At 46.2% G+C, this 26964-nt stretch overlaps 1 protein-coding gene across 4 annotated transcripts in view; it reads left to right on the top strand.

The window, feature by feature from the left end:
* The window catches only part of RAB27A (RAB27A, member RAS oncogene family), a 101195-nt gene that overhangs the window by 70479 nt on the left and 3752 nt on the right, over positions 1–26964 (top strand). For all 4 annotated transcript variants that reach the window (XM_062205963.1, XM_062205961.1, XM_062205964.1 and 1 more), the window contains 3 exons: positions 7989–8074; positions 9373–9476; positions 17989–18112. In XM_062205963.1, coding sequence (XP_062061947.1) covers positions 7989–8074; positions 9373–9476; positions 17989–18112 — 314 coding nt within the window. The remainder of the gene's footprint in view (positions 1–7988; positions 8075–9372; positions 9477–17988; positions 18113–26964) is intronic.

Genomic DNA, 26964 nt, shown 5'->3' with positions numbered 1-26964 from the left:
CTACATGGGAGAGCCAGAAGAAGCTCCTGGCTTGGGCCTGGCCCTGGTCCAGCTGTTGCAGCTATTTGTTGAATGAACCAGGGGATGGAAGACCTCTCTCTGTCTTTCCCTCTTTCTGTATAACTCTAGTCTCAAATAAATAAATAAACCTTTAAAAAAAACAAATGAGCCCACTATCACACAAGTTATGAAAACCACAGTTGTTTCCGATAGAAACAAGTTGGTGTCAATGATGACTCCATGGTTGGTTTTCTCAAGTAGATTCAAAAACTTATTGAGATATGTACAAAAATAAATTTCTTTGAAAGTATATATTTCAGTAGCTTTTAGAATATTCACCTAGATATGCAACCATTGCAACTACTTAATTTTAGCAGTTTCGTCACTGTATAAAGAAACCCCATTTTAGTGTTATCAGTCACCAATCTTCCTCTCCCTAAAGCCACTATAGATCTATTCTCTATGGATTTGCCTTTTTTGGACATACATAAATCGAATCATGCAACTCATCGTCTTTTATCTGATTTTTTTTTTTTTTCAAAGCTTAAATTTATTTATTTATTTTTTTTTTTGACAGGCAGAGTGGATAGTGAGAGAGAGAGAGAGACAGAGAGAAAGGTCTTCCTTTTTGCCGTTGGTTCACCCTCCAATGGCCGCTGCGGCCAGCGCATCTCGCTGATCCGAAGCCAGGAGCCAGGTGCTTCTCCTGGTCTCCCATGCGGGTGCAGGGCCCAAGCACTTGGGCCATCCTCCACTGCCTTCCCGGGCCATAGCAGAGAGCTGGCCTGGAAGAGGGGCAACCGGGATAGAATCCGGCGCCCTGACCGGGACTAGAACCCTGTGTGCCAGCGCCGCAAGGCGGAGGATTAGCCTGTTAAGCCACGGCGCCGGCCTTATCTGATTTCTTAAACTTACTCTATTGTTTTCAAGGTTCACCCGTGTTGTAGCGTATATCAGTACTTCATTGCTTTTATGGCTGTGTATTATTATTCAATGGAATTGATATTCTATGTTTTGTCTATCCACTCATTTTTGATGTTATTAATAATTATATTAATATTCATATATATAATTTTTGTATAGCTATGTGTTTTCAGTTCTCTTGAATATATATCTAGGAATGGAATTGCTTGAGTATATGATAACTCTATTTTAACTTTTGTAGAATTTCCATACTTTTCCAAGGAATCTGTACTACTTCATATTCTCACCAACAACATATAGGACTCTGGCTTCTCCACATCCTTATCAACAGTTGATAATTTCTGTTTGATTTACAGCCATCCTTGTTACATTATATGATACGTGGCATGTAGGACCATGCTATGTTGCCCATTATAAGTTTTTTTTTTTTTTGACAGGCAGAGTGGACAGTGAGAGAGAGAGACAGAGAGAAAAGTCTTCCTTTGCCGTTGGTTCACCCTCCAATGGCCGCCGCAGCTGGCGCGCTGCGGCCGGCACACCACGCTGATCCGATGGCAGGAGCCAGGTGCTTCTCCTGGTCTCCCATGGGGTGCAGGGCCCAAGCACTTGGGCCATCCTCCACTGCACTCCCCTGGCCACAGCAGAGAGCTGGCCTGGAAGAGGGGCAACCGGGACAGAATCCGGCGCCCCGACCGGGACTAGAACCCTGTGTGCCGGCGCCGCAAGGCGGAGGATTAGCCTAGTGAGCCGCGGCACCGGCTTGCCCATTATAAGTTTATAAATATGTTGTAAATAGGAAAAGAATCAAAGGCCAGTGAAGGAGGTTGACTGGAGTTTGAGGGAGTGTACTTATGCCTTCTAATGACTATGGTAGGCAAATAGTTTTAGCCCTTAAGTTCAGGTCTCTGATCCATCTGTGTGTGTGTGTGTGTGTGTGGTGTGAGCAGGGGTTCAACTTCATTATGTTTTTCTTTTCTTTCTTTTCTTTTTTTAAAGAGATCGATGTTATCCATGAGTTGGTACTTTATTTATTTACTTATTTAATTTATTATTATTTTATTTATTTGAAAGACCGAGTTACAGAGAGAGGTAGAGATAGAGAGAGGTCTTCCATCCATTGGTTCACTCCCCTGATGGCCGCAACAGGCAGAGCTGCGCCAATCCGAAACCAGAAACCAGGAGCTTCTTTTGGGTCTCCCATGTGGGTGCAGGGGCCCAAGGCCTTGGTCCATCTTCTTTTTTTTTTATTATTTTATTTTATTTATTTATTTTTGACAGGCTGAGTGGACAGTGAGAGAGAGAGAGAGAATGACAGAGAGAAAGGTCTTCCTTTGCCGTTGGTTCACCCTCCAATGGCTGCCGCGGCCGGCGCGCTGCGGCCAGTGCACCGCGCTGATCCGAAGGCAGGAGCCAGGTGCTTCTCCTGGTCTCCCATGGGGTGCAGGGCCCAGGGACTTGGGCCATCCTCCACTGCCTTCCCTGGCCATAGCAGAGAGCTGGCCTGGAAGAGGAGCAACTGGGACAGGTGTGCCGGCACCACAGGTGGAGGATTAGCCTATTGAGCCATGGCACTGGCCATTGATCCATCTTCTACTGCATTCTCAGGCCACAGCAAAGAGCTCAATGGGAAGAGGAGCAGCCAGGACTATAACTGGTGCCCATATGAGATGCTTCAGACCAGGGTTTTAACCCACTGTGCCACAGTGCCGGCCCCAGCTTCACTATGTTTTTAAGATTTATTTATTGAAGGAGTTATAGAGAGAAAGGAAGAGAGGGAGAGAGAGAGGGGAGAGGGAAGAGATCTTCCATCTGCTGGTTTACTTCCCAGATGGCCGCAATGGCTAGGACCGGGCTAAGCCAAAGCCAGGAGCTTCATCCTCACAGGTGACAGCTTTACCTGCTATTCTGCAATTCTGGCCCCAACTTTATTATTTTGAGTGTGGATATCTAGTTGTTCCAACACCAATTGTTTAACAGAATATTCTTCCACCCACTACGTTGTCCAGACACTGTTCTGGACACTCTTGTTGAAAGTCAAATGACCACAAATAGAAGAATTTCTGTTCTACTCAATGGAATTTCTTTTTATAATTATTTTTAATTTTATTTTAGAGGCATAGAGACAGGGAGAAATAGACGGAGAGCCTGAAACTCCATCCAGTTCTCCTCTGTGGCTAGTAAGGACCCAAGGGTTTGAGCCATCATCATCTGCTGGCTCCTAGGGTGCACATTAGGAAGCAGTTGGAATCAAGAGCAGAGCCAGGACTTGAACCTAGGTACTCTGATCTGGAATGCAAGCATTTGTTCTTTTTCAAGGTGGTTTTGAATAGCTTGCAGTTCTGTCAAAGTTTTAGGGTTAGCTTTGTCAGTTTCTACAAGGGATTCTGATAGGGATGCTGTTGAACCTATTGACAAATTTGGGCAGTATAGCCATCTTTATAATATTGCCTTCTGGTCCAAGAACATGGGATTTCTTTCCCATTTATTTAGATCTTGTAATATTTCTTACAGTGTTTTTTAACTTTTAGAGTATAGTTAGTTCTGCACTTTTTGTTAAGTTCCTAAGTATTTTTATTTTTTCATGCTATTGGAAATTTGTTTTCTCAATTTCATTTACAAGTTGTTCATTGCCAGTGTATAAAAATTCAGTTTATTCTATGATTTGATCTTGTATATTGCACTTGTTTATTAGTTCTAGGGCTGTTTTTGTATATTCTTATTTTCTATGTAAAAGATCATGTCGTCTGCTTTTTCCTTTCCAATTTCTGTATGTTTTCTTTATTTTTTCTTATTTAATCGTCCTAGCAAGAACTTCTAGTGAAACACTGAGCAGTAGTGATGAGAGAGGACATTTTGTCTTGGTTTTGGTCTTAAGAAGAAAACATTAACATGTTCAACATCATTAAGTATAAAGTGAGCTTTTTTTTAATAGATGTACTTTATCAGACTGGAGATACTTCTTTCTATTCCTAATTTGAGTTTTTGAGTTTTTTTTTTTTTTTATCATGAAAGGATGTTGGATTTTTTTTTTTTTTTTTTTTTTGACAGGCAGAGTGTACAGTGAGGGAGAGAGACAGAAAGGTCTTCCTTTTGCCGTTGGTTCACCCTCCAATGGCCACCGCGGCCAACGTGCTGTGGCCGGCACACCGCGCTGATCCGAAGGCGGGAGCCAGGTGCTTCTCCTGGTCTCCCATGCGGGTGCAGGGCCCAAGCACTTGGGCCATCCTCCACTGCACTCCCTGGCCATGGCAGAGAGCTGGCCTGGAAGAGGGGCAACTGGGACAGAATCCGGTGCCCCGACCAGGACTAGAACCCGTGTGCCGGTGCCGCAAGGCAGAGGATTAGCCTGTTGAGCCGCGGCGCCAGCCAAGGATGTTGGATTTTGTCAATTGCTTTTTTTGTTTGTTTGTTTTTAGGATTTAGTTTATGTATTTGAAAGGCAGAGTTACAGAGAAGGGGGAGGAGGAGTGGGGAAAGGAGGAGTATTCCTTCTGCTGGTTTACCCCTCAAATGGCCACAACGGCCAAGGGCTGGGCCAGGCTGAAGCCAGCTTTTTCCTCAGTCTCCCACTTGAGTGCAGGGTCCCAAGCTCCTGGGTTTGGCCTGGCCCGGCTCTGGCTGCTGCTGCCATCTGGGGAGTGGACCAGCAGGTAGAAGATCTCTCTGTCTCTCCCTCGCTCTCTGAAACCCCTACTTTCAAATAAATAAATATTTTTTAAAAACCCCACAACTCTGAATGTTATTCTTGAGTTAATCTGTTTTTTTTTTTTTTCTTTTCATATACCTGTATCTTCTTGACGAATTGACTCTTTCAGCATTATGAAATTCAGTTCTTGAGCTTACTACAATAGTTGATTTGGGAACAGTTGTGTTTTTCCTGTGTAAACACCATGCTTTCTGTTTTGTGTGTCTTGTTGAAAACTGGATATTTAAAAATACAGACTGTGACAATTCTAGAAATAAGATTTTTCTTCCCTCTCTCCCCACCTCCTGGATTTCTTGTTTGCTTGCTTGCTTGTTTTTTTCTGTTTACTTTTCTTGTTTTGTTTGTATTGATGCTCCTGGGATTATTTTGTAAAGTCTGTCCTTGTGTGTAGTTGCTGAATCCTCTGCTCAGGTAACTTAGTGGGCAGCTAATGAGTGGGTAGTTTCTGAACTTCCCTTGAGTGAGTTTAGTTCCCACTCTTTCTGAGGGGCTGTGTGTGCGCTTAGTGCTACCATAGGCAGTTAACATCTTAGCTAACTTTGCTTCTTCCTTAAGAAGAGCCTCAGACTATGTTGGAAGTGAGAGATTAATCTTTTCAGATCTTTTCTGGCCACCTGTGGAACACTGCAGTGAACAGTCTTGTAGGTTACAAGAAATATTTAGAAGCTTTCAGAATCTCCCCATAGACATGTCCTTTCCCATTTTCCTTTTTTGTTAAAAACATTTTTTATTAACAACAACAATATGTATTTGTGAGGGTAATCAACCTCTCCCTCTCCTTGGTGCTACTTTCTGATTGGAGCCTTGGAGAGAGTAAGGGATGGGACAGCAATCATGGTGGTGGTTTGAATTGATGAGCTTTAGGACCTGTTTTTTCGTGTCTAGAGAGGTCTCCATCTGATGAGCAGGGCCGGCTTCCCATGACAAGAACTGAAAATGCCAGACTCTCTGTTCCAGTGTCCCCTGCATCTAAGGCATGGCACAGGAGCCAAGCTCTGCAAATCAAACACAGTGGCCATAGGTAGCCTTTTTCTTTTTTTTAAGATTTATTTTATTTATTTGAAAGGCAGAGTTACAGAGAAGCAGAGGCAGAGAGAGGTCTTCCATCCACTGGTCCACTCCCCAGATGGCTGAAATTGCTGAGCTGTGCTGATCTGAAGCCAGGAGTCAGGAGCTTCTTCCAGGTTTCCCACGTGGTGCAGGGGCCCAAGGACTTGGGCCATCTTCTACTGCTTTCCCAGGCCACAGCAGAGAGCTGGATCAGAAGTGAGGTAGCCAGGACTCGAATTGGTGTCCATATGGGATGCTAGCACCGGAGGCGTCAGCTTTACCTGCTATGCCAGAGGCCAACCCCCAGAGGTAGCCTTTGAATTGGAAGAGACTGAGGCAAAGAAGTAGGGCATGCAGAATCACTGGGATCCATTTTTCTTTAAGTGTTTTGATTAGGAGTTTATTATCCCCCACTGGGTTTGCTAACCCTGATAGCTATCATGTTTACTAATTACTGCTGACTGTTACCATCAAATGCCTTAGAGACAGGGCTGCTCTCTTGGAGAAATTTCTTGGAGAAATCTCTTGGAGAAATTGAAGCCAAATAAAACAAGCCTGAGCATGGAGCTCTTCAAGGAGCTTCCTTAAAGCTATTTGAAGAGCTGGTGCTGTGACACAGCAGGTTAAGCTGCCGCCTGTGATGCCAGAATCCATATGGGTGTAGATTCGAGTCTCGGCTATTCCCTTTCTGATCCAGCTCCCTGGTAATGGCCTGGGAAAGCAGTGAAAGATGACCTAAGTCCCTGGGCCCCTGCCACCTCCATGGGAAACCTGAAAGAAGCTCCTGGCTTTGGCCTGGCCCAGCCCTGGCCATTGTGGCCATCTGGAGAATGAACCAGCAGATGGAAGATCTCTCTCTCTCTCTCTCTCTGAATAACTCTACCTTAAAAAAAAAAAAAAGCTATTTGAAGATGGGACTTTTAGGGAGCTCTAAATCTGTTCTGTCTCCTCTATCTACAGTGGCTGCAGGCTGATGGCTTCCACAGCTACCTTAGTTGTACATTTGTTGATTTTTAAGGCTATTGCAGAGCTGCAGCAAGGGGGATGGGAATAAGGAAAGTTAAAAACGCCATACAACTTTTGTTTTTACTGATCTTCAGGTGCTTTTTAAAAATAAATGCTCCTTATAATATTGCAAACTTTTGTTCACTTTCCAGAGTTCTGAAAAAGTTTTTTTTTAAATATTTTTTCCTATGTTTTCATTGCTTTTATGGAGGAAGAGAGTTTTTATGATCCTTGCTTAGCAGGCCGGCGCCGTGGCTTAACAGGCTAATCCTCCGCCTTGCGGCGCCGGCACACAGGGTTCTAGTCCCGGTTGGGGCGCTGGATTCTATCCCGGTTGCCCCTCTTCCAGGCCAGCTCTCTGCTATGGCCCGGGAGTGCAGTGGAGGATGGCCCAAGTGTTTGGGCCCTGCACCTGCATGGGAGACCGGGGGAAGCACCTGGCTCCTGGCTTCGGATCAGTGCGATGCGCTGGCTGCAGCGGCCATTGGAGGGTGAACCAACGGCAAAAAGGAAGACCTTTCTCTCTGTCTCTCTCTCTCACTTATCCACTCTGCCTGTCAAAAAAAAAAAAAAAAAAAAAAAAAAAATTCCATGATCCTTGCTTAGCTATTCTGTAAATGCTGTTTTAAGAACATTGTTTAAACATGAGATGGGGGCAGACATCGTGGTGCAGCAGGTTAAGCTGCTCCTTAGGATGCCACATCTCACATAGGATGGCCTGTTTGAGTGCTGGCTCCTCCACTTCCAGTCTAGCTAGCTGCTAATGTATCTGAGAAGGTAGGAGATGAAGGCCCAGGCACTTGGGTTCCTGCCGTTCATGTGGGAGACACAGATGGGGTTCCTACATCCTGACTGTGGCTTGACCCAACTCCAGCTGTTGTAACATTTGGGGAGTGAATTAGCAGATGGAATTCTCTCTCTCTCTCTCTGTCTCTCTCTACCTTTCAAATAAATAAATAAATCTTAAAAATAAATAAACAAAAATGGGATGGGGACAGGCCATAGAAAATTAGTATATTTCCTGAAACTAGTGAGCCAAGGTAACTTTGAGGAAAGGCTAGCTGATTATTGTTTTTTTATTGATATTATTATGTTATTTATCTATTTGTAACATACTTAGGAAATATGTACTTTAATAAAACATATCACATTGATCAAATACAGTTATGTGATACAGAAAACAAATTGTATCCCAGATGGGATTCTCTTTAGAAGTTTAGATGCTTTTGTGATCTGTATTGAATAGAAAGGTGAGACGAGTTCATGGGTCTCAGAAGTTGTTTCGTCTTTCCCTTTGTTTTAGGTCTACAGAGCCAATGGGCCCGATGGGGCCGTTGGCAGAGGCCAGAGAATCCACCTGCAGCTGTGGGACACAGCCGGGCAGGAGAGGTAAGGCATCCTCAGTTACCTGCTGCTCGCTGAAGGAAAGGGAGCAACTGTGTGCTCCTCACATGGGGTCCTGAGCCAGGAGCAGCCAGCCAATCAGTTGATTTGCCCCTGGATAAGATACACTGCCAAATTAGCAGGAAAGGTAGCAGAGATAGTGGTAGTGTATTTCATTCAAGGTCAAAGGGGGGAAAAACAATCCTTTTCTGAATGGATTCTTACCTGGGGATTTTTTTTCCTTCTTTTTTAGACTTGTATCCTTTTCTTTGTTTATTTTTGCTACTTAACCACAAGAAAGTTGCAGTGTGACACGTGTGATTCTTACCTGGGTGTTGAAACCTAGCGGACAGTCTGGTTGGAATGAAGTCCTATGGTCAGAGGTTACTTGACCAAGATTCGACCACGTGGACTGCTGATAAAAAGTTACTCTCAGTTAGCTACAGCTTCTGTCTTCTCTCACAGCCTCCTTGAACAATTCTGCTTGTCTTTTAAGACTTTTTGTTGAGGAAGGAAAGCTTCCAGTGGGCAGGGAAGTAATTAGGGTAATATCTGCTCCCACGCGCTCCTGCAGTTTCACAGCCATGGAGCTTTGGCCAACCTTACTTCACGTGTGCCCCTTCCCGTTCCTCACCACTCTCCCCTCACGTTGTTGGGAACCACATTCTGGACATCATATTATTTCATTCATAATTATTTTTGGTGCATTCCTAGGAAAAATTAGAAACTATTTTTGTGAAATCAGTGATTGAAAATGTTTCAGAAAAGCCTACTCTTGCTGATAACAAATTCACAGCAACATTTTCTTCCCTGGAGCTCCCTGTCAGTCGCAGGCTTTGTATGTGGGCATCTCGAGAGGAAAGTGGTTGTGGGAGGGGGAGAGAGGAGACAGCAGGATGAAGCCTTGGAAGGTGGAGTATGGAAAAGGATGGGGTCTTAGTTAATACTCTTGCCAGCTTACAGCCGATGACACGGTTATCAGAGTTCTACAGAGAGCAGAGAAAGAATCTTGGACTGCATTGTAACGTCAAGTCAGCTTTCCCAGAGGGAGGGCCTACACACAGCAAGCACTTTTGGCCTAATGAACTCATAGGGGTACCGTGCATTTTTGGCTCAGCCCAAGAGATCACAAGCTTGTTCTTGCCGTCCCTGTCCAGCCGGCTGTGTGGGTGAGTCACACGGTTGGTTAACACACACATTTATATAAGTGATAAATGACTGGTTTGGGAGTATTGTTGTGGAATGTGTTCTGGGTAAACTTTCGACAGTGGCTGAGGTGACCAACCTGCTCGTTCTGTTTCTAGGTTCCGTAGCCTGACTACGGCGTTCTTCAGAGACGCCATGGGTTTTCTTCTGCTTTTCGACTTGACAAATGAGCAAAGTTTCCTCAATGTCAGGAACTGGATAAGTAAGTGTTAACCCCTTGCCAGCCTCCCCTCCCCACTCCCAGAAATGGAATGCCCTCTGGTGTGCTACTTCTATGGCAAACTGTTTGGAAGGAGCCCCTCTTGCAAGTGCTGTTGAGAGCAGCAAGGTCCCTATGTTTAGGGGCAAAGAAAATGGAAATAATGTGGTTTCGTTGATTTTGACTTGTTGAGCACTTCCTGTGCTCTGGTACAGGGTGACACCTAACTTGTAAACTCAGCCCCATTTTACAGATGAGGAAATAGAAACCTAGGGAAATTAAATCTCTAAGTGTCTGCCTATGGGTTGCTATCAGTTCTTGTATTGTCCCTGAACAGTAAATATGCATTGCATAAATGGAGATACCTGTGGACAACTTAATGGAACATACTTCCCTTGCTACATTTTGCTTCTCTGCCTCCAGGCTCCTTCTCTCCTTTGAGGGACAAAGTATCTGCCAGGAGGACCTTGCCATGGAATGTTCTAGAATTACCTTGGCACACAGGTTCCCTAGCACAATAAATATCTATCTTCATTTTGGCTGTTTGGAGAGATTCTAATCTCCCAAATGATTTGTTAATAGCAGTTGAAAATCCTGCCACTTGACTAAGCAACATCTTTTCTTCTTTGGTCATTTTATTGTAACTCTAGGGACTCTGTTAGAGAAGTCTGTGATGTTAAATGATTTAACTCTTTAAAAAACACTTATTTAAAAATATCCACTAAACATTATTTGGTGTTTTGGAATTATGTTAGGGTGTTTGTAGTTTTGATATTAGGAAAACTTTTTTTAAATGAATTTTTATGTTATTTGCATGGAAACATTTTCATGAACTTGGTGTCTGGGCCCCATGACCACCCTGTGAGCAGATTCGGGTAGATCTTGGATCCTTAGTTCAGGTTGGGGACCCTGAGCTATAGAGTGTCAAATCCATCGCAGGACATAGAGCATTTTGCTTTTGATTCAGTGGGCTTATCTGCTCTTCCTCAAGTGAGCTGATCACTCAGAGCTGAGGAGCTACTTAGTAGTTTAATAGTGAGTCCTCCAGATTGTTAGGCTTGCTGAGTTCCTTTTGTTGGATGCCTGACTGAGCTACACATCTCATTATTTACCTAGCAGCTGAGTGGCAGGGGCAGTTTCTAGTCCCTTATCCTCAGCCTTGTTCATTATCCTCTCTTGCATTCCCTGAACAAGTTCTGGGGGCTTTCTTGTATCAGACACTTGACAAGGGTCATTAGAGTTTGCTTGTAGAATGTTAGCATTAGAGATAACCAGCATACCAGGTTTTCTTTCTTTTTTTTTTTTTTTTTCTTTTTTGACAGGCAGAGTTAGACAGTGAGAGAGAGAGAGAGAGAGAGAGGTCTTCCTTCCGTTGGTTCACCCCCAAATGGCCACTACGGCTGGCGTGCTGAGCCAATCCGAAGCCAGGAGCCAGGTGCTTCCTCCTGGTCTCCCATGCGGGTGCAGGGCCCAAGGACTTGGGCCATCCTCACTGCCTTCCCAGGCCACAGCAGAGAGCTAGACTGGAAGAGGAGCAACCAGGACAGAATCTGGCGCCCCAACAGGGACTAGAACCCAGGGTGCCGGCGCCGCAAGGCGGAGGATTAGCCAAATGAGCCACGGTGCCGGCCAGCATACCAGATTTTCATGGGTAGCAACTGAACCTCTGAGACATGAGATAAATCTTGGCCATCTGGACTTCCTAGCCAAGGAACAAAGTCAGGTAAAATCATATATAGATGTGTATTAATTCTGTTTTACTTTCCTTAGCAAGTGAAAGAATCCTTATTGCCCAGTTAGGTGAAGAAAATACATAGTAAAGATATTTTATCTTCAGTGGAAGCTATTTTCTTGCTTTCCCATTGGAACAAAAAGGTGTAATGCTGAATGTCGGAGGTGGCAGGATCAAAGCTTAGGAATAAAAAATGTATACATTTTACAAAATCTATACATTTTATTTTATCTATTTCATATTTTTCTGCTACCTGTCAGCAGTAAGAGAATCCCGGGGATCATTTCTTTTTTCTTTTGTAAAAATAGGCATATTGCCTGCTAAAGCAGAGGCAGTGTTGCATGAAAGAAGTAGCTATCTTCTGGGGAGAGGACAATGGGTGTGCACCCTCCCTCTGCTCCTTAGAAGCCTCTCTCCATTTTAAGACATTTTACTTATTTGAAAGGGAGAGGGAGAGAAGGATGGGGAGGGGGAGGGAGAGAGAGAGGAGGAGAGGGGGAGGGAGGGAGGGAGAGGGGAAGTGAAGAGAGAGAGGATCTCTTCCATTTGCTGGTTAGCTTCCCAAATGGCTGTAATAACCAGGGCTGGGCCAGGCCAAAGCCAGGAGCCAGGACCTTCATCCAGGTTTCCTACATAGTAGCAGGGCCCAAGTACTTGGGCCATCTTCTGCTGCTTTTCTAGGCACATTTGCAGGAAGCTGGATGGGAAGCAGAGTGGATTGGGTGGGGTTCCATCTGATGCTCCCCTGTGGGAGCTTAACCTGCTGCCCCATAACCGTGACCCTGCCTTTCTCTTTTGATTGGGAAGGGTGACCAAGGCCTGATGGTGAGCCCTGCTCGGTTCCTTGGACGGTGCAGTTAGCTCAGTTCTCTGGGCGTAGCTTGGGATTTGAAAGGAACTGGCAAGTGTTGTGTTCACTCCCTGTCTGCCTGGAGTTTGGAGGAGTGAGTCAGGCCCAGAATTATTTCTTGTCTAGTACCAGCATCCTTTGTAAGGAAACTTTAAGGAAGCCTAAATTTATAAATGGCATTCGGTAGTCCCATGTAAGTGAGACTAAAGTATGCATTTTTCTTATTTTTACCTTTGTTTTCATTTCTGTTGTTCCATCTTAAAAGCTCTCTCTACAGCCACTCACATTAAAAAAAATCTTTTTCTGCTTCCTCTTTACTCTTTAAACTCTTTAAAATATAACAAAAAGTGGCCCCCAGGAAATTTTGTGTGATAATCTTGGTTGAATTAGATTTTCTCCCATTTTATTTTGATTTGTTAAAAAACATTTTTTTGGCATTTTTTCCAAAAACATCTTATTTCAGAGTTATTTTAAATTTACAAAAATTGTGAAGTAGTACAGAGTTCCCACACACCCCACACCCAGGCACTCAGCTGACCCTAATGTTAACTAATATAGTGTGATATTTGTCACAATTTATAAACCATACCCAGCTTCCCCAAGTTTTGTTTTTGTTTTTTTTTTTTCTTTTTCTTTAAAGACAGAGTTACAGAGAGAGGTAGAGACAGAGAGAGAGGTCTTCTATCCACTGGTTCACTCCTCAGGGATTTACAACGGCCGGAGTTGCGCCAATCCAACGCCAGGAGCAAGGAGCTTCTTCTGGGTTTCCCATGTGGGTGCAGGGGCCCAAAGACTGGGCCATCTTCTACTGCTTTCCCAGGCCATAGCAGAGAGCTGGATCAGAAGTGGAGCAGCCGGGACTCGAACCGTTGCCCACATGGGATGCTGGCACTTCAGGCCAGGGCTTTAACCCACTATACTGCAGCACCAGCTTCCCCTAAGTTTTAAAAGTAAACTTCCTCTGTCCCTCACACCCCTCCTCATCTGTAGTAATCACTATTTCATGTTCAGACTGAGTTTTTTTTTGTTAGCTCCCACATATGTGGGTATTTGTGTTTCTGTGTCTGACTTACTTCACTTAACATGATGTCCTCCAGTTCCATCCACTTGGGTGCCAATGTCACCATTTCAATTCCTTTTTATGGCCAAATAGTATTTCAGTGTACATATATACCACATTTTCCTTATTCATTCAGCTGATGATGGACTCTTGGCTGATTCCATATCTTGCCTATTGTGACTTCTGTTAAATTTCATACTGCTTATAAGGTCTCTTATTACATGCTGCCTCATGTTTTAGTTACTGATATATGTGCCTTTATCCTTAGTGGGAGTTTTTATTTTATTTTTTAAAATTTATTTATTTGAAAGAGTTAAACAGAGAGAAGAGAGGTAGATAGATAAAGCGGGGGTGGGGGGTGGGGGTGTGGTCTTCCATCCGCTGGTTCACTCCTCAATTGGCTGCAATGTTCGGAGCTGCGCTGATCCAAAGCCAGGAGCCAGGAGCTTCTTCCGGGTCTCCCATGTGGGTGCAGGGGCCCAAGGACTTGGGCCATCTTCTGTTGCTTTCTCAGGCCTTAGCAGAGAGCTTGATTGGAAGTGGAGCAGCTAGGTCTCGAACTGGTGCCCATATGGGATACCGGCACCTCAGGCCAGGGTGTTAACCTGCTGCAACAGTGCTCCCCCTTAGTGAGATTTTTTTTAATGACTGATTAGTTTACTTTTTTTTTTTTTTTTTTTTTTTACAGAGTTAGACAGTGAGAGAGAGAGACAGAGAGAAAGGTCTTCCTTCCGTTGGTTCACCCCCCAAAAGGCCGCTACGGCCGGAGCTGCGCTGATCTGAAGTCAGGAGCCAGATGCCTCCTGCTGGTCTCCCATGTGGGTGCAGGGCCCAAACACTTGGGCCATCCTCCACTGCCCTCCTGGGACACAGCAGAGAGCTGGACTGGAATAGGAGCAACCAGGACCAGAACCCAGCGCCCATATGGGATGCCAGCACCGCAGGCAGAGGATTAACCAAGTGAGCCATGGCGCCGGCCCTGATTAGTTTGCTTTTTACATAGGCAAGTCACAATTTTTGTAGAAAATTGAAAAAAAAAGGTCATGCTGCCTGGACTGCCCATAGTAAACACTACTATTATTGGTACTGGTAATACTGTCATAGGTCTAAGACTTTCATGTAGTAGTTTAGTGGTTCTCAAATGTGAGTATACATATGAGTCAGCTAAAGAGCTTGTTAAAATACTGATCCTGGGGCCGGCGTGGTAGTGCAGTAGGTTAATCCTCCATCTGTGGTGCCAGCATCCCACATGGGTGCTAGTTCTAGTCCTGGCCCCTCCTCTCTGCCATGTCCTGGGAAAGCAGTAGCAGATGGACCAAGCATTTGAGCACTTGCATTTGTGTGGGAGACCCAGAAGAAACTCCTGGCTCCTGGCTTCGGTTCAGCCTAGCTCTGGCCATTGCGGCCACCTGGGGAATGAACCAGCAGATGGAAGACTTTTCTCTCTGTCTCTGTCTCTCTCACTGTCTGTAACTCTGCCTCTCAAATAAATAAATAAAATCTTAAAAAAAAAAACAAAACCCTGATCATTATCCCAACTTCAGTCTTTTAATTTATTTTAAGATCTCCCTACATTTTATTGACCTATCTATTTTTATTTGAAAGTCAGAAATCATGTATCCACTGGTTCAAATGCCTGAAAATGCCTGCAACAGCCAAGGATGGGCCAGGCCAAAGGCAGATTTTGCACATGGATGGCAGGAGCTCAACCGCTTGAGCCGTCACCACTTCCTTCCAGGGTATGCATCAGCAGGAAGCTGGATCATAAGCAGAGCAGGAACTCAAATGCAGGCACTCCAACATGGGATGCGGACTTCTGAATTGGTGTCCTAACTGCCCGGCCAAATGCTCAGCTTCCCAAGCCCTGCCTTCTGTTTGAGTAGGTCTGGGACAGACCTGAGAATTTATCTTCCCAAAACGTTCTCAGGTGATGCTAAGGCAGCTGTCCAGACCTTACCTGGGGAACCACTGAATTAACTCCTTTAGTATTCACCTTGACCCTATGAAGTAAGTACTGTCATCATCACCATGTACAGATGGGTGACTTAGGAAGTCACATAGCTTCCTCAGGGTCACACCGTTAGTCAATGGCTGAGTCAGGATTCAACCCCAGGCACCACCTGGAATCTGTGCTCATTAGCCACAGCACTGGATGTACAATGTGTTGACAAAGCACCTTGAGCCATTCTAGAGACCAGAAAGGTTTCCCAGTAGGGGTAACCATGAAGCAGATCTTGGAGGAATGTTGTGGTTGGATGTTTAAGAATGTAGGACTAGGGGCCAGCTTTGTGGCATGGCAGGTAAAGCCGCCACCTGTAACACTGGCATCCCATATAGGCATCAGTTCAAGTCTGGGCTGCTCCATTTCCCATCCAGCTTCCTGCTTATGTGCCTGGGAAAGCAGCAGCAGATGGCTCAAGTCCTTGGGCCCTTGCACCCATGTGGGAGACCCAGAAGAAGATCCTGGATCCTGGCTGTTGTGGTCATCTGGGGAGTGAACCAGTGGGTGAAAGATATCTCTCTCTCTCTCTCTCTCTCTCTCTCTCTCTCTCTCTTTCTCACTGTAACCCTAGCTTTCAAATAAATAAATAAATCTTAATTTTTTTTTTTAAATGCAGAAGCAGTGAAGGGCATGACTGTTAGTAGAAGCACACAGTTTGTCCTGCCTGTGGAGGCAGAGGGCAGTGTCTTGAAATCCACGCAAAGCATCAGGCCTGTGTGAGTGCTCAGGAAATGCTCGCTAACTTGACTTTGTCTTCATAGGAGAATAACAAATGCAACCGCACAATGAGGAACTAAAAATGTCAACACTCTTCTGGTTAACTGTGATAAAGCATAAACTAGGCCGTAAAGTTTGAGGCCTGCCTTATTGCAGAAGTCTTGGCAGCTTTAATTTTGTTTCAGGGTGGGATGAGTAAGAATTAAGACTTTATTTTCCTTCTTGGGGAGATTAAACTATTCTGTGTAGTGAACCTGTTTTGTTTGCTTGGCTTGCTTTCTATAATGAAGCCTGTTTACAGGTTTTTAAGTGAAAAGAAATAAAAGCTGTGGAATAAGAATGGCAGCCGCCTGTTTCCTCTGGGTTCTGGATCTGCACTGCTCCCTGAATTCTGTATTTTGTTTATTTTAAATGAATTGATTGTGCCTTAGGATAACAGAGAAGTGGGAAAAGCATTTCAAGTAGAAAACAGTTTATAGGAAGACAATTGTTAAAAAATTATTATCACTATGGAGAGGAGATACATGACAAACAACTTGAAGGTTAGCAGTGAGTACTGGGAAATCCTCCAAATTTCTCTTCAATTGCCTTCCATATAGAAAGAGAGGTGGGCGTGGTGGTTGTACCACAGTGGGTTAAGCTGCTACTTGGATAGCTGCGTCCTTATCAGAGAGCTCGGTTCAAGGGCAGGCTACTCTGCATCTGACCCAGCTTCCTGCTACGGCACCAGGAGGGCAGCAGATGATAGCCCAAGTCCTGCGTTCCTGCCACCCATGTGGGAGACTGCATGGGGTTCATGGCTCCTGGCTTTGCCCTGGCCTAGCCCTGGCTGTGGTGGGCATTTGGGGAGTAAACTAGTGAGTTGAAGACAGGTCTCTCTCCTGTCCCTCCCCTTCTCTCTATTACTCTGTATTTCAAATAAATAAACAAATAAATACATAAACTTAAAAAAAAAAAAAGATGTATGTTTGGGCTAGCATTGTGGTGTAGCAGGTAAAGCCACCGCCTGTGATGCTGGCATCCCATATGGGCACTGGTTCAAGTCTGCTCCACTTCTTATCCAGCTCTCTGCTAATGGCCTGGGAAAGCAGTAGAAATGGCCCAGGTGCTCCCACTTGGGAGACCCAGAAGATGCTCCTGGCTTCAGCATGGCCCAGATCTCTCTTTCTCTGTCTCTCTCTGTAATTTTGACTTCATTTTTAAAAAGATTTATTTACTTATTTGAAAGGTAGAGTTACAGAGAGGCAGAGGCAGAGAAAGAGAAGTCTTCTATCCTCTGGTTCACTCCCCAGATGGCTGCAACAGCTAGAGCTGAGCCAATGTGAAGCCAGAGCCAGGAGCTTCTTCCGCGTCTCTCACATGGTGGAGGGGTCCAAGGACTTGGACCATCCTTTCCCAGGCCATAACAGAGAGCTGCATTGGAAGTGAAGCAGCTGGGACTTGAATTGGCACCCATATGGGATGCCAACATTGTATTCATCGGCTTTACCCACTATGCCACAATTCTGACTTTCTGATTTTCAAATAAATAAAATTATTAAAGATGTTTTGTGTGTATATGTAGGCACATGTGGGCACTCACACTTCTGAGGGTTAGCACAGCCTCCCATAAAATTTTGAGTTTTTAAAAAAGATACATTTATTTTTTATTTGAAAGAGTTATAGAGAAAGGGGTAGAGAGAAAGAGAGAGCTTGCATCCACTAGTTCATTCCCTAGATGACCACCATGGCCAGGGCTGGGCCAGGCCAAAGCCAGGAGCCAGGAGCTTCATCTATGTCTCCCACCAAGCACTTGGGCCATCCTCCACTGTTTTTCCCAGGTGCATTAGCAGGGAGCTGGGTCAGACGTGGAGCAGCTGGGACTTGAACCAGTGCCTCCACAGGATGCCTGCAACACAGGTGGCAGCTTAACCACGATGCTGGCCCCCATAACTCTGATATTAATAAACTGGTCTGTACTTAAGGACCGGAGTAGTTTCATATTTCTGCCCTGGTAATTTAGTTTTACAGGTTAGATTATTGATGCTTTGAAAGCATTATATCGGTTCCTTATACCTCTATACACATGTACAGTTTCCAAAGTACTTTGGCTTGTATTCTCTATTGATCTGTTCTTACGTTGTTATCTACCTGTAATACACTCCCTTCTAATAGGCCAGCTGCAAATGCACGCGTACTGTGAAAACCCAGACATTGTGCTGTGTGGAAATAAGAGCGATCTGGAGGAGCAGAGAGTGGTCAAGGAGGAGGAAGCCAGAGGACTTGCAGAGAAGTACGGGTGAGTGTTTTTGGAGAAATTTATAGGAAACGTTTTCAGGGTAAATATTACGACATGAGTGGGTGATGAAGAAGACAAAAGTGGAAAACTGAAGCAGACACACTCAGCTGTAGGTCTTGCGAGGTACTGGATACCCATTCACCTATTAACGTTGTTTGACAGTGGAGGCCATGGACAAAGCACGGGGCAGGGGCCTCCTCAGTGCTTGGATCCCATCTTCTCAACCTCTTGGTATTTGCAGAAAGTCAGGTTTGTGTCCAAGTGCACTTGCATGAGGCCTTCTTTCCAAGATGGGTAAGGAAATCTTCGATGTGCACCCAGCAAGGAGATTTCAAAGCCAGTCCTTACTTGTGTTGTCCTATCATGGAGAGCTCCAGCATGGGAGAACAACTACTGCCTATCACAGACCAAGTGCTGACTTTGACGTGGAAAACCTATGCTGGGAGGGGAGTGCAAAGGTAGCCTTTGGTCTAGGCTATGTTTTTGTGGCTGGAGGTCAGCGAGGTACCGTCCTCCTTGAGCCCTGGGAAGAGGATCAAAGTAGCAGAAGCACGGACTGGACATGAAGGGAGAGGCCACGTGCTGCTTGCACAGTCTTCAAGTGCCAGGGGCACTGTCTCTCCTCCTCCAGTACTATCTGAGCCCTGATGTAAGCTCACACCCTTGTTCCTGAAGGGGGTAGGTGGCAGGCAGCTTGGGAAGGGAGGAGGCCAGGTGGAGATGGTGTGGTGCGTTAGGCAGGGGTGTTACTCAGTTAATGGTCTTGGTAGTGAGGCAGAATTCAGGGAGCCAGGCGAGGGCCTTCGTCGTCTCACTGTGGGGCTCCCTTGGGTTCAGAGGGGCTGAGAAAGCACTCAAGGAAAGGGTTTCCCTGCAAGGGAGGGGAGGGATCAAGTGGCTGGGTGGGAAGGGGTCAGGCTCCAGAGAGCTTTGACTATGAGGAGTGGAGATCAGACTGGGATCCTGGAGGACAGGGGGTTGCTGGAATCCATGGTGTGTGGGGGCATATTTTTAAAAAAATACTTACTTATTTACTTGAAAGTCAGTTACACAGAGAGAGGAAAAGGAGGGGGAGAGGGAGAGGGAGAGAGGAAGGGAGGGAGGGAGAGAGAGAGAGAGAGACGGAGGGAGGGGGAGAGAGAGAGAGAGGGAGAGAGAGAGAGAGGTCTTCCATCCACTGATTCACTCCCCAATTGGCTGCAATGGCAGGAGCTGTGTCGATCCAAAGCCAGGAGCCAGGAGCTTCTTCTGGGTCTCCTACATGGGTGCAGGGGCCCAACCACTTGGGCCATCTTCTACTGCTTTCCCAGATCATATCAGAGAGCTGGATCAGAAGTGGAGCAGCCGACCTCAAACTTGCGCCCATATGGGAGGCTGGCACCGCAGGTGGCAGCTTTACCTGCTATGCCACAGTGCTGGCCCCCATATTGTGTGTACTCTTCCAGATCAGTCTGGGGCTGTGGATATGAAGGGGAGAAAGACTAGAGACAGGAAAGTTGCAGTGATCTGTGAGGTGCATAAGGGTTATGTTTGTGGAAAAGGAGGAGATACATCAGAAAAGATACACAGAGTGGGGACAGAAGAGGATCTAAAATTTTTAATTCTAACTCACCTGGGGGATTCCCACCAAAATATATTGGCTGGCCCTGACAATGCTTTGCATGGTGGATTGTGAGAGTTTTCACCCCAGGAGAGATAGAGTTTAACCATGTTAGAAAGACCTGGGCAGCTCACCTCTGAGCTTCGGACCTGGTTGGTCAGGAGGGGCTTGTCAGGCTGGGTCCAGTTGAAGAGCTGTTTACGGAAGGCTCTCTTACTGGGTTGTGACCCGATGCAGTGGTGAGAGCTGGCCCAGCAGGCTCTGGAAGGTGTTGGAGGCAGGCAGGTAGATGGATGACAAGAGTGAGAAACAGGGGCCGGCGCTGTGGTGTAATGGGTAAAGCCGCTGCTTGCAGTGCCAACATCCCACATGGGTGCCTGTTTGAGACCTGGCTGCTCCACTTCCAATCCAGCTCTCTGCTATGACCTGGGAAAGCACTGGAAGATGCCCCAAGTCTTTGGGCCCCTGCACCCACATGGGAGACCTGGAAGAAGCTCCTGGCTCCTCATGGGCCCAGCTCTGGCCGCTGTGGCAATTTGGGGAATGAACCAGCAGATGGAAGACCTCTCTTTCTCTCTCTCTACCTCTGCCTCTCCCTCTCTGTAACTCTGCCTTTCAAATAAATAAATAAATCTTTAAAAAAATAAAAAAGAGTGAGAAGCAGCTGGCAGGCATGCTGAGTGAGCAAAGCCCCTGTTATTTCTTGTTGCCTCTGCCCTTGATGGTGGGGGTGTCCTGCAAAAGCCAGGGCGCTTTGTTACAGAGCTAACCACGCATACCTGGCCCAGGAGTCTCAAAGCTGGGAGCATCTAGGAGAAAGTGGAGCAGGTGCAGGTCTGGTTGTTGGTTCATGCCAAGAAAATGAGGCAGCAGATAAGCTGCTGCTCTTGTTTTGCCCTCCTCATCTCCCTCAATCTCTTCTCTCGTCCACCCTGGCCAAAAGGGAATTCTGGGAAATGTTGTGCAGCCAAGCCAAGTTGACACACTACAAAGCCTGGGCACTGCTAGCTTTTAAGAGCCACCTGCCTGGCTTTCGTGTGTGGTGGCTGGGAGCAGCTGACCTGGGTGACTCCAGGGTGGAGGCAGACCAAGCCTCAGGGGCTGTTCGGATAGGCCCCGTCCTCCTGTGAGAGGCTCTTGGGCAATGCAGTGGAAAGGCCACAGAGAGATCAAATACCACCGAGAAAGCTGAAGTGTTGAATGTGGAGCTGGGTTGCGAGGTGTCAGCAGGAAGTGAGCGATGGAGCAATGGGAACTGTGGACACAGAACCTGCTTTGGAGAAGTGTGTCCGGAAATGCAAGGGAAGAAACAGGGCTCTTAGGGGGGTTAGCGAGATCAAACGCGTATATTCCCCGGAATTTGGGAGGGTCCGGATCAGCTTCTTCCCCGCTCTGGGCTCCTGCAGCCCTTGGCTGGGTCTTAGGGTCCTGTGGTCCATTACCCTGGGGCCAGCACTGCCTCTGTCCTGCTGGGCACGCGAGGAGTGTCTTTCACCTGGGCCCAGCTCACAGTGGCTGCGGAGTGTTTTCTAGAAAGGGGCTCCTTCTATAGTTTTTGAGCCAAGTTAAAATGAGAAGAGAAGGGATTTGTAAATAAGAATCATTGAAACTCTTGGAGAAGAAGAGAGAGGGGGTGGAAATAGGATTCCCTTTTTAGGAAGCATGAAGTGTAGTTCTATAGGCTCTTTGGAATTTTCAGAGGAAAATAAAATGGGGCAGTTTGGTTCACATGCATTTCAGCAATTTGACATAAAACTTCATGATGATTTTCACAGAAATCTCATGTCTTTCTTAATTATAACCATTTCATGGTTGCATGTATTCTAAATGATTGTGATGCTTGGTGTATCCATGTGTTAACAATGAGAAAACAGGGTACAACTTGTGGCATACCTTCATGTCATTTTTATGTTACCTGATAACTTTTCAGTGTTATTGCTATTCTGTGTTCTCTCAACTCACAAAAATAGATGAAGGTTCACAAGTAGTTCTCTGAAATATACATATGTTCCGAGAATGCAAGACTGTATCTTAGAAAACCCTTTGCCAAGATAGTAAAGAATGCTATAGGGCTGGCCCTGTGGTGTCGTAGGTGAAGCCGACATCCCATACAGGCACCAGTTCATGTCCCAGCTGCTCCACTTCCGATTCAGCTCTCTGCTATGGCCTGGGAAAGCAGTTGAAGGCGGCCCAAGTGCTTGGGCCTATGCATCCAAGTGGGAGACCCAGAAGAGGCTCCTGGCTCCTGGTTCCTGGCTTCAGATCTCCCCAGCTCCGGCCGTTGCAGCCATTTAGGGAATGAACCAGCTGATGGAAAATCTCTCTCTCTCTCTGTTTGTAACTCTACCTTTCAAATAAATAAATAAAATATTTTAAAAAGAAAAAGAATGCTACAGTGCCCATGTGGACGATCCATCTGTGTGGGCTGCGGCAAGGAAAGCTGAGAATGGCCTTGTAGCAGCTAAAAATGCAGAGGGTGAATTTTTTTTTTTTTTTTTTTTTACAGGCAGAGTGGACAGTGAGAGAAAGAGAGACAGAGAGAAAGGTCTTCCTTTGCCATTGGTTCACCCTCCAATGGCCGCTGCGGCTGGCGCGCTGCGGCCGGTACACCGCGCTGATCCGAAGGCAGGAGCCAGGTGCTTCTCCTGGTCTCCCATGGGGTGTAGGGTCCAAGGACTTGGGCCATCCTCCACTGTACTCCTGGGCCACAGCAGAGAGCTGGCCTGGAAGAGGAGCAACCAGGACAGAATCCTTTGCCCCAACTGGGACTAGAACCTGGTGTGCCGGCACCACAAGGTGGAGGATTAGCCTGTTGAGCCACGGTGCTGGCGCAGAGGGTGAATTGTATGCATGATGATGAAAATCAGAATTATTTTTGTTTGGTAGCCTGAGTCTAATTATTCCTAATTGCCTATACATTTTGTTTTTCTTTTCTGGAGCTTAGTTAAATTGTAATCCAAAGCTCCTAGATTTCTTCCTAACAAAACAAAGTGATCTGTCTGGAAAATCAACCACATTTTTCCAGAGCAAGTGCAAAATCATGCTTTTTCCTATGCTGTGTGACATTTTCAGTGAGTTCAGAGAAGAGAGAGAAACAGAGGTTTGTTCAAACTTGCACTCCTGCCAGACAAAATGATTACAGTTCACACTGTTGCTGAAATGCTTCCAAAAATCGGCTGCAATGGGGCTGTCTTTGTGGCTTAGAGTAAAGCTGCCACCTGTGATGCCAGTGTCCCAAATGGGTCCCGGTTTGAGTCCCTGCTGCCTCACTTCTGATCCAGCTCCCTACTAAAGTGTTTAGGAGAGCAGTGGAAGAAGATCCAAGTCCCTGGGCCCCTGCACCCACATGGGAGGCCTGAAAAAAACTCCTGGCTCCTGGCTTTGGATCAGCCCAGCCTTGGCCATTACAACCATCTTGGGAGTGAATCAGCAGATAGAAGCATTTTCTTTTTCTCTCTCTCTCTGTGAATCAGCAGATAGAAGCGTTCTCTCTCTCTCTCTCTTTGTGAACCAGCAGATAGAAGCGTTCTCTCTCTCTCTCTCTTCCTGTCTCTCTGTAACTGACTTTCCAAATAAATAAGTCTTTCAAAAATAATAGCTACAGTGTCAGTGAAAAATAAATTAGAAAAGAAAGTAGAATGAACTTTTCTCTTATCAAGGATGCTATTGGATCTGAAACTTGGATCCATCACAGTCCCCTGGGCACTGGGCTCATGGCGTGTCTGATTCCGCAGCTCTGGCCTGGAGCCCACAGAGGCGTATTTCTAACTGGTTCCCAGGGCAGTGCTTTGAGGACCGGTGTCGGCACTGAGTTACTCTCAGGTGTGCGTGCTTGCAGATACTCTAATGGATGATGCTGCTTATGCCCAGAACATGGATCATTGGTCTATCTGTTGTGCGTGGGTAAGGGAAATGTACAATGGGAAATCCATGCTAGAGAGAAGAGGCTTTTTTGTTTTTGTTTCCTCCCTCACCTAGTTCATTACACGAACCATTAATTAGATGGAAAGCAATAGTTGGTGCCTGGGAGGGCACCAACCAGGAGCAAGTAGTCAAGGTGTCACTCTGTGCAAAAATAGTTTCATCCAGATTCCTGCCCATGTTGCCTAACCACCAAATGTAGTTGTTGGCTGCAATGAGCCTTTTGTTCATGCCTCAGAGTTGTGGGAGAGAGAGGCGACTGCGAGTATGATCAGAGCATGGCACCAAGCGCACAGATTTCAGGTGCTGGGCAAAGACGTGGGCAGCAAATTGACGACGTCTTTGTCCCCCAGAAGGCTGCTGGCTGTGGATGAGGAAGGTGTTCTGGAATGCAGGTGGAGTGACAGGCTTTTGTTCACACCACTGATGATGAAGTCGTTTCTGGGACTTAAGTGGCTTTAGTACGGCCGAGTGCTCAGGGTCTCCCCAAGTCTGAGTGACAGGAATTGTCAGATCTCCATGAGTTTGTTACAACATGATGACATCCTTCCCTTTTTTTTTTTTTTTTTGACAGGCAGAGTGGACAGTGAGAGAGAGAGACAGAGAGAAAGGTCTTCCTTTTGCCGTTGGTTCACCCTCCAATGGCCGCCGCGGTAGCGTGCTGCAGCCGGCGCACCGCGCTGTTCCGATGGCAGGAGCCAGGTGCTTCTCCTGGTCTCCCATGGGGTGCAGGACCCAAGGACTTGGGCCATCCTCCACTGCACTCCCTAGCCACAGCAGAGAGCTGGCCTGGAAGAGGGGGAACCGGGACAGGATCGGTGCCCCGACCGGGACTAGAACCTGGTGTGCCGGCGCCGCAAGGCGGAGGATTAGCCTGTTGAGCCACGGCGCCGGCCATCCTTCCCTTTTTTTTGACAGGCAGAGTGGATAGTGAGAAAGAGACAGAGAGAAAGGTCTTCCTTTGCCGTTGGTTCACCCTCCAATGGCCGCCGCGGCTGGCGCGCTGTGACCAGCGCACCGCGCTGATCCGAAGGCAGGAGCCAGGTACTTCTCCTGGTCTCCCATGGGGTGCAGGGCCCAAGGACCTGGGCCATCCTCCACTGTACTCCCGGGCCACAGCAGAGAGCTGGCCCGGAAGAGGGGCAACCGGGACAGAACCCGGTGCCCCGACCAGGACTAGAACCCGGTGTGCCGGCGCCGCAAGGCGGAGGATTAGCCTAGTGAGCCGCGGCGCCGGCCTGACATCCTTCCCTTTTTAACATAAAAGTTACTGATCCCTGGTTGGGCATGTTTTAAAAACCACAGGGATAGCCACAACCAAACACACAAGACGGGTGGAGCCCATGGCATTTCAGTAGATGCTCTCTCCCAGGCTCATGTGGGCAGATAACCAGAGATTTTTTTGTAAATGTTTTTCACTTAACATCCAACAGACTATGAAAGGTAATGGACTGCTCATTTTAGTAAGGAATTTCTTCATAATTTCTGGATTCCCGTGTGAGCCAAACATCTAGAACCATTTGACAGAATCATCAAAAGTGCTTGCCATCATTTCTGGCGACCCCTAACGAGGTCTTAGGATCTTTGAGTTTTCTGGGAATAATAGAAACGAAAACAGCTGGGTGGTGCTGGCATCATCTGGGTATCCCAGTGAAAAACAGCCTCCTTCGCATAGATTGAAGCTGTTTATCATATTGCTCGTTTAATTTTTTTATTGTAAATGTGTGATTAATCTGTTTTTGAAAGACGTGTTTAGCTTAGTGGTCTGCCTGTACTCAAGATGGCACTAAGTGGGCATTTGTAAAATGATAGCAAGATTAGCCTGACAGTGTTTGATTCCTTTGACAATAGGGCTCTGTGGCAATGCTACATTAGCACCACCACGTGGAGGAAAGGAATACTACCACTTTTTCTACAGTGAAATAGGGGACGATTGATCCTCTTGAATTTAAGGTAATATTACTAAATTATTTGCCTAATCAATTTTAGAAAAAGCAGAATTTTAAAAAAAGATTTATTTATTTTATTCGAAAGGCAGAGTTACAGAGAGCCAAGGGGAGAGAGAGAGGGGGAGGGTGGGAAGTAGATGTCTTCCATTTGCTGGTTTACTCCCCAGATGGCCGCAACCACTGGAGCTGCATTGATCCAAAGCCGGGAACTTCTTCAAGGTCTCCCACGCAGGTGCAGGGCCCAAGGACTGGGGCCATCTTCTACTGTTTTTCTAGGCTATAGCAGAGAGCTGGATTGGAAGCGGAGCAGCCAGGACTTGAACTGGCGCCCACATGGGATGCTGGTGCTGCTTTACCCTCTATGCCAGTGCTGGTCCTGAAAATATTTAATAAGAGTGTTCAGCCAAAGTAACTCAAATTCCTTCCAAAAGTGAGAGTGAAGAAGATCTGGATATAAAAGTATTTCTCACTCTGTCCACTAGACTCCCCTTGCCCGTGGGCAAGAAGCTGCCCAGTCCAATGTTCAAATGTGAGACAGGCATGTCTCTGTCTCTAGGACACTATGTTCTTAGAGAAGGGAAGTCTTAATTCAGGTTTTTTAAAGATTTTAAGTTGTTAAACTGACTGCCAGTCATAAGACTTGTAGATTCACAAATGGCAGGAAAATACAGTTTCATTTGAAAGATAGACGTTTGCTACATGACTTTGGGGTGATTATCTAACCCATGTCTTGTTAATATTGAGTGACTTAAATATTCATAACTGTTATACTCTGAAATTCTACCAATGAAATATCTTATTCATGCACATGAACATCAGCTCCTAGTTCTGCTAGAAGCATCAGTCATGCACACCTTGGTATTATCTAGCAAAGTAAGGTCCATTTTTTTCTTGCTATTTAGTGAAGTCACTTGGGGAATTCGGGGTTTGATGAGGAGTGAGGGAGGCGTGAAGCTGTTTGGCTAAGGGAGGTCAGAGTGAGCCTGGCCGATCTGAAGTCAGGAGCCAGGAGCTTCCTCTGGGTCTCCCACATGGGTGCAGGGGCCCAAGAACTTGGGCCATCTTCTATTGTTTTCCCAGGCCAAAGCAGAAAGCTGGATCGGAAGTGGAGCAGCTGGGACTGGAACCAGCACCCATATCGGATGCCGGTGCTGCAGGCCAGTGCTTTAACCCACTGTGCCACAGTTCTGGCCCAGTTAATGTCTGTTAAGTTTTTTTTTTTTTTTTTAAGGATTTACTGATTTGAAAGGCGGGGGGAGGGGGTGTCTTCTATCCACTGGTTCACTCCCCAAATGTAGCTTTCTCAGGCACATTAGCAGGAAGGTGGATTGGAAGTGGAGTGACTGGGACTCCAACAGAGTGGCAGCCTAGTTTACCACAAT

This window comes from Lepus europaeus, chromosome 11 (assembly GCF_033115175.1).
Source record: "Lepus europaeus isolate LE1 chromosome 11, mLepTim1.pri, whole genome shotgun sequence".
In the NCBI taxonomy this organism is placed as follows: Eukaryota; Metazoa; Chordata; class Mammalia; order Lagomorpha; family Leporidae; genus Lepus; species Lepus europaeus.
The sequence above is the reverse complement of the archived record's forward strand: the minus strand, read 5'-3'. Positions and strand labels throughout refer to the sequence as shown.